Source organism: Galeopterus variegatus, unplaced genomic scaffold (genome assembly GCF_000696425.1).
Source record: "Galeopterus variegatus unplaced genomic scaffold, G_variegatus-3.0.2 Scaffold92, whole genome shotgun sequence".
Taxonomy (NCBI): domain Eukaryota; kingdom Metazoa; phylum Chordata; class Mammalia; order Dermoptera; family Cynocephalidae; genus Galeopterus; species Galeopterus variegatus.
Window position 1 is genome coordinate 426605 of NW_007726203.1, and position 8748 is coordinate 435352.

The 8748-nt window shown below is 62.6% G+C and overlaps 5 protein-coding genes across 7 annotated transcripts in view; 2 read left to right on the forward strand and 3 right to left on the reverse strand.

Annotated features, from left to right (window-relative positions):
* The window catches only part of NME3 (NME/NM23 nucleoside diphosphate kinase 3), a 1107-nt gene extending 868 nt beyond the window's left edge, over positions 1-239 (reverse strand). Inside the window, exon 1 of the mRNA XM_008581951.1 lies at positions 68-239. Coding sequence (XP_008580173.1) covers positions 68-239 — 172 coding nt within the window. The remainder of the gene's footprint in view (positions 1-67) is intronic.
* Positions 240-416: 177 nt separating this feature from the next.
* MRPS34 (mitochondrial ribosomal protein S34) lies at positions 417-1669 on the reverse strand. The gene is made up of 3 exons (XM_008581498.1): positions 1347-1669; positions 1169-1211; positions 417-1084 (listed from the first exon to the last, which is right to left on the reverse strand). The coding sequence occupies exons 1-3, from the start codon at positions 1665-1667 to the stop codon at positions 792-794; spliced, it is 657 nt and encodes a 218-aa protein (XP_008579720.1). The 5' UTR covers positions 1668-1669; the 3' UTR covers positions 417-791.
* Positions 1666-4967, forward strand: EME2 (essential meiotic structure-specific endonuclease subunit 2). Its single transcript, XM_008581961.1, is given in 10 exon segments — positions 1666-1773; positions 1838-1997; positions 2141-2277; positions 2706-2805; positions 3706-3790; positions 3985-4081; positions 4210-4325; positions 4524-4662; positions 4664-4714; positions 4784-4967. Coding segments are annotated over 10 exon segments (1164 nt in total). The 3' UTR covers positions 4955-4967.
* NUBP2 (nucleotide binding protein 2) overlaps positions 4956-8748 on the forward strand; it is a 12596-nt gene continuing 8803 nt past the window's right edge. For both annotated transcript variants that reach the window (XM_008581523.1, XM_008581529.1), the window contains exon 1: positions 4956-5084. In XM_008581523.1, coding sequence (XP_008579745.1) covers positions 4973-5084 — 112 coding nt within the window. In that variant the 5' untranslated portion in view covers positions 4956-4972. The remainder of the gene's footprint in view (positions 5085-8748) is intronic.
* Positions 5450-8748, reverse strand: part of SPSB3 (splA/ryanodine receptor domain and SOCS box containing 3) — a 5787-nt gene continuing 2488 nt past the window's right edge. For both annotated transcript variants that reach the window (XM_008581511.1, XM_008581516.1), the window contains 5 exons: positions 7218-7395; positions 6920-7107; positions 6739-6841; positions 6532-6657; positions 5450-6238 (listed from right to left, as the gene is read on the reverse strand). In XM_008581511.1, coding sequence (XP_008579733.1) covers positions 5892-6238; positions 6532-6657; positions 6739-6841; positions 6920-7107; positions 7218-7395 — 942 coding nt within the window. In that variant the 3' untranslated portion in view covers positions 5450-5891. The remainder of the gene's footprint in view (positions 6239-6531; positions 6658-6738; positions 6842-6919; positions 7108-7217; positions 7396-8748) is intronic.

The window sequence follows — 8748 nt, forward strand, 5'->3', positions numbered from 1 at the left end:
CGGGGTGAAGCGAGCGCGGGGTGAAGCGGGCAGGGGCGCGGGCGGGGCGGGGGCGACGGGGCGGGGCCTGCGCTTAAAGGGGCCTCGGCCGGGCGTTGCTGCCTCTGCGACGCCGTCTGGGAACCTGGGCGGCTGCAGGAGGCGGCGCCGTCGTGCTCCGGACCCGGGGCTACTACATTTGCACCCTGGGCATCCAGGGGTCCTGGGGGGCCGGAAGGCACTTGCAGCAGCCAAGTCATCGGACCCTAACTGCGCCTCCCCCAACCCGCTCAGGTCTTCCCACCTAGCCTGCTAGGCACCGCTGGCACTCCCAGGCCAGCTGCACAACCACGACGCCAGCCTTTCCTTTCCGACAGTTCTGCAGACAGCCCGCTCTGGTTCCCCCAACCCCAAACCCAAAGAAACCACAACCCAGGCTGCTTTGTTTGTCTTTATTCCCGTGCATAGCTGCTGCCTGGATCCTGGCAGAAGCAACAATCGCGGGGAGAAGAGCCAGCACGACGTGACAGTGCCCGCGCAGGGGCTCCACACCTGCTGGTCCTGCCTCCCGGCAGCCCTTCCTGCGTGTCCCCTCAGACAGAGCTGGGTGTTGGGGTAGCAGGGCCAGCGGGAAGACACACGGGCAAAGTCTGCTCCAGCCCTCTCCACCAAAACGCAGAGCCTCACAACGAATCACCAGAAGGCGGAATCCAAGTTCCCAGGGAACTGACTCGAACATAACCCAGACATTTTTCTGTCAGAATGGTCCTCACCGCCTTACACCTCTCAGAAAAACTGCTGGGTCTGGTACTTTAGACTGGGGTGCCCTTGGCCTTTCTCTTTGCCTCCTGTTTTGCAGGGTAGTCCCAGGGATCGACTCGTACCCTCTCCACATTCAGCATGGGCTCCTCGGTGCTGGTATCCCCATTTTTCTGCCGCTCTGCGAGAATCATGGCCCGAAGGAGCGGCGGGTAGGGCACGGAGCGCAGGGTGTCCTCGGGCCCTGGCGTGAACGCGGTGAAGGCCTCCTCCTCGTGCTTGGGCACCAGCCGCCAGTCGTGGTACATGACCTGTGCGACCTCCCGGGCCTCGCTCTCCGTCTTCCCTGGGAAAGACACAGGACTTATCGCACACTCGCTTAAGTCTTTTGCTTGCCACTAACTCCCCCAGCCTGACTCCCAACCCTTACCTTTGAAGGTCAAGATGCCCCAGGCCTTCCCGTGGTCCAGGTTCTGCAAAGCAATCGGGGAACGGGTCAACTCAGAAAGCCCCTGGCCCTCCAGAGATGCGGGACAGGGGCTCCCTCCCGCCGCTGCGTGGAGGGCAGGCGCGCGGGGTCCGGCGGCTGGGCGCGGGCGCACACGCACCTGCGCAGTGTAGTCGGGCCGGACCTTCGTGAGGCGCCAGTAGCACGGCTCGTCGTGCTGCCATAGCCAGGACTTGCGCGTGACCAGACGACCCTGGCCGAAGAGCGGAAGGCGGCAGAGCAGCTGGAGGAGGCGGCTTTCGCGGCGCACGTCGGTCCAGGCCCGGATGGGCAGCCGGTGGCCCGAGAGCGGCCGCGTCAGCGTCTCGTAGTCCAGGGCATAGCGCTGCGAGTCGCGCGGCCGCTCCCGCTGCTCGCGCAGGGCGCGCACGCGACGGGCCAGCTCCGCTATCAGCCGCGGCCGCACCTTCTTCCGCGCCATGGCTGGTCTGCGCCCTTGGCGCTCCGCCGGAATCCACCGTCGCCGCCGGAAGCTCCCTGTGCTTCGACTAAAGGTGTCCGGGCGCAGCCGGAAGCGGAGCCGAGCGGTCAGGGCCGCCCATGTAGAGGGCTCCGGGTTCTCGCCGGGGGAGGGACCGGGCCCGGGGCCAGCGGCGGTCCCCGACTTGGGAGATCTCGGGCTTGGACACCGAGGAGGCCGGCGGAGCAGGGGCGGCGGGGGCGCGGGCCTCGGCGGAGGGGCGCGGAGCGGCGGCCGAGGCGCTGAGGCCCGAACAGGCTCTACGGCGCCTCGCGATGCGTGAGGACCCAGGTGCTCGGGGCGCTGTCCGCGGAGGGGACTCGAGGCACGGGGGGCACCCACGGGGCGGCAGGGTGGGGCGGCTTCGGGCCCGGGTGGGCCCTCATGCGGGCGGGAGGAGGGAGCGGCTGAGCTGTCTCCTCCGGCGGCTTCAGCCTTCCTGGAAGATGCTGGTGCCGACGTCCTGATGGAGGCCTTGTGGGCCCTGGGCTGCGAGCTCCGCATCGAGCCCCAGCGCCCGGCCCGGAGCCTGCAGTGGAGCAGAGCGAGGCCCGGCCCCTGCCCCCGCGGTGTGAGTGTGCCCGGTTCCTGCAGCAGGAGCCCGTTTCCCCAGCGCCAGCCGTGGGTAGGGTGTTTAGGTCCCTGACTTCACGTACTGCATCTGTCACGAGAAGCAACTGCCATCACTTTGCGCATCTTGCAGATGGGTGGGCTGAGAATGGGGAGCATTTGGTGGGTGGTGCCCAAGCCGCTGTGCTATCAACAGAAACAAGGCTGGGCTCCAGAGCCTCAGCTGAGTTGCTGCTGAATGACCCATCCCCACCGAGGCTGTGGTCATTGTTCCTGTGGGCCCCATGGACCTGGGCTAGTCTTGGTCGTGGTAGGAGCATTGGGTTTCTGTAGAGCAGTCCCAGCGGGTCTGGGGCTTGGCTGTGGCAGAGGCCCTGAGGCACCTCAGGCTAAGGGTAGGCAAGTAGTGTGTCCCAGATGTTCCTATAGGTGCCTCCTGAGGTGTGGGCTTCGGATGAGGAGGAGCTGCTGCTGCTGCTGGAGCCAGAGGAGTTCCTGCAAGGTGTTGGCCAGCTGACCCAGGTGCTGAGTGGGGACAGTAGTCCTCCACACATCGTGAGGGTGGAGGGGGGCATGGGGTGGGCTGGGACTCCTCTCTGGTAAGACCGCAGAGATGTGTAGGGTGAGATGTAGGAAAGAGTGCAGACAGAGGCTGCAGTTGGTCCTAGCAGGCTGAAGCCAAGATAGAGTGGTCTTAGGAGAGCTGGGAGTCAGGGGCAGTAAATGGGCGAGAGGGGGCCTGGGGACTCAGGTTGGAAGTGTCCAGGCAGGGCTGAGGCTGGCTGTGGTATTCACCAGTGACAGCCAACAGCCCAGATAGCCTGGCTGGGGGAACAGAAAGCCGAGCCGGCATTTTCGCCTGAGTGTGGTTAGGTGAGACCCTTTGCTGGGTCCCAGTGTCCAAGAGTCAGCCTTTATCAAGCATTTGCTACGTACCAGGTAAATGCCAGGCAGAGGTGGACTAGGAATGAGGGAGCTCAGTACACCTCTTCTCAAAGCCTGAGAGGTGCCCAGAGAGCTCTCTCCAGCCTCTTTATTTTTTGTCTTTTTCTTGACTGGTAAGGGGATCGCAACCCTTGGTGTGGCATCGCCCACACTGCGCTCAGCCAGTGAGCGCACCAGCCAGTCCTATATAGGATCCGAACCCGTGGCGGGAGCGTCCCTGCGCTCCCAGCGCCGCACTCTCCCAAGTGCGCCATGGGGCCGGCCCTCTCCAGCCTCTTGACCTCTTGGAAGGCCCAGAGCTGCTTTTCTCAAGAGAGCTGGCTGAGCAGAGGAGGTACCCACTAGGGTTCTCCCTGCACCACTGGCTGTTTCTCGGGCTTGCTCCTTCTCCTTGAGCAAACTGGCCATGGCCTGGTGACCGAGGGCCCTTTTGCCACAGCCCTGACAAACAAGTGAGCTATGTGTTCTCGCCTTCACATCTCAGGCCCAATCTGCTCGGTGCCCTGGACTTCTCCCAAGAGCCCTGCTCTCCTGCACCTGGCCGTCATCAGGCTGGATGCCTACCTGTGGTACCACTCACCCTGACGCCCTTAGCTGGGCTGGCTGGGGGAGGTTCAGGGAAGGTGGGGGTTCCTCAGGGGGCTGCTGTGGCACAGCTAATCCCACTTCACAGGGTGGGCTCTGGCAGAAGCAGAAGGACTCAGGGAGGGAGGGCAGGACAGATGGGGTGTAGGGAGCTGGAGAGACAGTTATCTTTGCTCAGGTCTCACTCGCTCATTGCCCGAGGGATGCAGAAACCAGAAAATCCAGAGGTGGCCCATGCGGTCGGCTGGCCTGAGGTGGAGGAGGAGAGGGCTGGAGTGGCAAGGCGGCTGCTCTCTGAGGCCCAGCAGGGCCGGGCTTGATTCCCAGGTGGCATATGGTGTTGATCTCAGGGGAGTGTGCCCTGAGGGCCCTCCTCTGCTCCCAGCTGACCTCATCTCTCCAGGCTCTGGTACTTTTGCAGCTCTGGGCAGACCTGGATGTGCTGCTGGTGGACTCCTGGCAGGAGCTGAGTCAGCACGTGTGTGCCTTCACCAAAGCTTTCGCCCAGCGCCCTTTCAGGTGCGACCCTCCTGTTCCAGGCAGAAGGCTGCGGCCGGTGGGACAGGATTGCCTGCAGTTGCTGGTGCTCTTCTCCCATCTCTCCCCACTCTTGGAGGATGGCGCAGGAGGGCATGGTAGAGCTTGCTGGGAATGGGGGCTGGGGCCCAGGAGAAGCGAAGCCTCTAAAAGGCCTCCTGTTTCCCTCCCTGTCTTTAGGCAATACCAGGAATCCCAGGCCTTTTCCTTCTGCACCGCAGGGCACTGGGCAGGAGGCGAGCCAGTGGCCAGAGATGGCACAGGGCTGCGGGGGGCCTGACAGAGACAGATCAGGCAGTTCAGTCGGGTCAGCGTAGCTTGTGGCAGATGCCATTGTCACCGCCTTCCCTTTCCCCCATCTTCTGCAGCAGGTTAGCCCCACTCCCACTCCCCTCCCAGGTCCCAGAGGCCTGCCCTGCTCATCCCTGTGCCTGTCCTAGGCTTTCGCGGCCTGCAGCACGGAGCAGAAGCGCCTGGGCCTCCTGGCTGACCTCCCTGTGAAGGCTGGTGAGGGCATGCGGCCCCGCAGGGTGGGACCTGACCTCTCCCACCGCATCTGCCTCTTCCTGACCACTACCAACCCTGACCTTCTGCTGGACCTGGGCTCCTGACTACACCTGCCTTCAAGCATGACAGCACATAGCCCAACTTGGGGGTCACCCGACACCCTGGTGGGCAGCACCCCAGCTTCGTCAGGCCCAACCCCAAGGGGAATGCAAGGACAGCATGGAAAGTACTCAGGTAACTGGGATGAGTGGAGGAGACCGTTCTGTTTCAGCCCATAGACAGTGAGCAGCCTGAGTCTGGAGAGGATGGGGGTCACCTGCATTCAGCCCTGGACACACTGGTCACAGGGGAGACTGGCGGCAGGGCCACATGTCCAGCTGGGACAATCAGGAGGGCCTGCAGGGCAGCACCCAGGTCGCCACCGCCACCTGGAAGATCAGGGATGGCCAGCCTGAGAAGCAGCAATAGGACATCTCAGGGGAGGAACAAGAACCAGGCTGCCCTTTCTATGGGCATTGAGATGGAGCCAGACCCACCAGAAGAAAGACTACGGACACTAGCAAGCCCTGGGCCCCAGTCAGACTCATCTGCTCTTGCAGCAGTGTTTAAACTCTACATTTATTATGGTCACTTAAGTCTCTGTGACAGAGAGCAGTTGACGACATGCAAAGCAAGTTAGGAGACACCCAGGCCCCCGCAGGCACAGCATCTGCTGAGCTCCAGCAAGGCCCTTCTTCCACAGCAGCAGCCTTCTGGGCCCCAGCTCTGAGTTCAGAAGGGCTTGGGCTACAGCTCCAGAGACTTGGAGAACGGCTGCTGCTGCATCCCTAGCTGGTGTAGGCAGTACAGTGGACTTGACACTCAACAGCCTGTGGCCGTGAAGCCCTGTAGGAAGGGTCGTCCTGGCCTCGTGGGAGGTGGGAGGACAGCCCCAGACAGATGCCTCAATTTCCTCCTCTCCTATTGCCCTGGAGTGTGGCCAGGAGGTTCAGAGAGAAAAGTCATCCCAGCCCAAGAAGGCAGTTGTCACTGGAAAATAAGTCAGGTCCGTCGGCAGCGCTTCCTCTGGCAGGGCCTGGCCTCGGGGCTGCTGGGACTGGCTGGGGCTGCAGCCTTGGACGAGGGCGCTGGGGGCTTGCGGTGGCTGTAGTTCATGCTCAGGACCCAGCCCAGCTTATTGCGCAACACCTGCTTTAGGCCAGGTGGCAGGGGCAGGCCCTCAAGCGTGTCCCCAGAGTTGGGCCGCAGCTGGCGCAGGCGATAGCAGCATAGGTACTGCAGGGAGGTCGTGCTGGCACAGGAGCGGATCACCTTCATACTGCTCTTGGCTGCCGTGGAGCACACCATTGGGTAGAACTTCCTGTTCTGCAGCTTGGTGGCCGCCACTCCTGGAAGGGAGGAGCACAGCCTAAACCCTAAGCCCATAAGGAGGGGCAGGGAAGGGACCTGGCACTGTGTGACTTAGGTCAGCAGCCTCCACAGCTGAGTGAGGGCAGATTACCTGTGACCCCAGCCTGGCCCCTGTGCTGTCCTACCATGGGACCTGTGACTTCTAGGAGGAAGCTCTTCAGGAAGCCTCAGGTGCTTGGTTGGCTTGGAATACACTGGGGCTGGGGTGTCCACCTCTTGCAAGCCCACTCCATTCAAAGTCACAGCTGTGGGAAGCCTGTGCTGCCCTCACCTATGCATTTCCTGTTCTTGAAGAAGGTCAGCGTCCCGTGCCAAGTGTCCAGGTGCACGCCGATGATAGAGCCCTGGCCAAACCTTGAGGAGAAGCTCGTCTTGTTGCCCTTATGGTGGAGGAGCCCTGGGGGCAGCCGGGTCACAGGTGAGTGCAGGAGCCCCGACCACCATGCCTCAGCCCAGGCCGCCTGCCCCAGGCACACACCTGTGTAGGAGAGGCCCCAGCTGTCCTCATCCCTGCCCAGAAGGCTGCAGAACGTGTGGTGGTACTTGTCCAGGTCCACGTCTGACGTCCCGATGCCTACCATCTAAGAACAATAGGGCCAGGCAGAGGGCGCCCATGGCTGGGGCTCCGGGAAGTTGCCCTCAGGCCTGCAGCTGCTTACCATGTCAGTGCCATAGACGGGCGAGGTCATCTTGATCTCCCAGAAGTGCTGGCCCTCCCCCAGCTCCTTGGTGCCCCGGATGGCCGCGGTGCCGCAGCTGTACTCCATGTGGAAGCTGACCTTGCGGTTCTCGCAGCTGAGCAAGGTGGCAGAAGACTTGTTCAGGTCATCCCAGACCCAGTCAAAATCTGCAAGTGTGAGAGGCCAGGGCTGGGGCAGTCCCAGAGCCCCACCTGCCCACCTACCCACAGCTGTGGGGGTCTCCCAGCTGGCGCCCACCCAGCTGTAGGGCGCTCACACTCATCTTCCTCCCCACAGCGGCAGTCCTTGCCGCGGTGCACCGTGTGCAGGCTGCTGCAGAGAGAAGCCTCACTCTGACCATCACAGTCGCAGAAGGACTCCCCAGTCACAGGCACACCGCTGGGGATGGCCGGCGGCAGGGATGAATACTCGGGGTCAGAATCCGAGTCACTGTGCTGGGAGAAAAGAGCAGGCTGTTCCCATGGGTTGCCCAACCCTCTACCCTCTGTGTCCTGGTCCACCCACCCTGACACTCTCCAAAAGCCAAACTGCTCTGATCCCTAAGGAGGGGATGTGCACAGCATGGCCCATCTCCTAACAAGACCATGCACAGTGACCCTGAACAAGCTCCTGCCAAGCCTCCTGATATGGGAACTGGCAGGGCCTCCAAAGGCCTGCCAAGCCGCCAGCTTCATGGGAGTGGGCTCAAAGGCTCAACCCCACTCGTGTACAACCAAGGCAGTCCTCGAGGCCATGCCACTCACGAACACCTGAGGCAGGGCCCACCAGCTGTGCTGCCCTGACTTCTCAAGGCTGTTTCTGGATTGGGGATAACCCACAAGCCCTGCCTGGATGGCCAAGTCCGCTGCTGCCCTAACAGCATGGAGCCTGTGCCTGTCTCAGGCTGTGGTCCCCTTGTCCTCATGGCAAGGGGTGGCCTTAGCCCAGCACAGGTGCTGCTGCTCTTGGAGGTTGGCCGGAGATGGTCCCTGACCTTGCCAGGCCTGCACCACCTGCCCTGCAGCTCTGTGCCTCCTTCCCAGGCTCTGCACAGCAGCCCGGGGGACCTCCCTCCAACCTGAGCAGATCCTGCCACCTGGGAGTGGAGCCCAGTCCCCCCAAAACCCACTGCCTCATCACCTACGCTGGCAGCCCTTCATCTCCACGCTTGGCTGGAAGCTTCTGACACCCCCTCACAAGGCCTTTCCAGACCCTTTCGCCTCATTTCATTTTCTTTCTCATTGCTCTTCTCTGAAATTCTTTGTCCTTTTTTCCTGACACCTCTCGCTAGAACGTAAGCTCCTCCAGAGAAGGAACCTGCTCCTAGTTTCCTTCCTGTCGCACCCAGGGTCTTGCACACCGGCTGCACTGTAGCTAAGCAAACCCATGAACTGATGGGACGGATGGCTGAGTGAGCAGGGCCTCACACACACACCCAAAGGGGGCCTGGGCGAGCTGGGTGGTGCGTGATGCCCACAGGGCAGTGAGGATCTGGCCCCCAGGAGGAGCCGCGGGGAAGCATGACACGGGAGGTTGGTCCAGTTCCAAGACGGAAGTGGACCTGTCAGGAACCAGCTTCAAAACAGAGCGGCTCTCGGGGCCGGCCCGGTGGCGCACTGGATAAGTGCGCCGCTTGGGAAGCGCGGCGGCGCTCCCTCCTGAGGGTTCGGATCCCACATACAGACCGGTTCCCACTCACTGGCTGAGCGAGGCGCGGGAGCAACGCCGAGGGTTGCGATCCCGTTGCCGGTCCCCGGTCCGGTACGGGGGCAACACTGAGGGTTGCGATCCGTTGCCGGACACGGAAA

Bases quoted from the DNA above. Each gene is read 5' to 3' on its own strand.
- MRPS34 (XM_008581498.1), bottom strand. From the start codon at position 1,667: ATGGCGCGGAAGAAGGTGCGGCCGCGGCTGATAGCGGAGCTGGCCCGT. The intron at 1,212-1,346 runs GTGCGTGTGCGC...ATTGCTTTGCAG, and splicing joins GGCCCGACTACACTGCGCAG to AACCTGGACCACGGGAAGGC. The intron at 1,085-1,168 runs GTAAGGGTTGGG...TGTCTTTCCCAG, and splicing joins GGGCATCTTGACCTTCAAAG to GGAAGACGGAGAGCGAGGCC.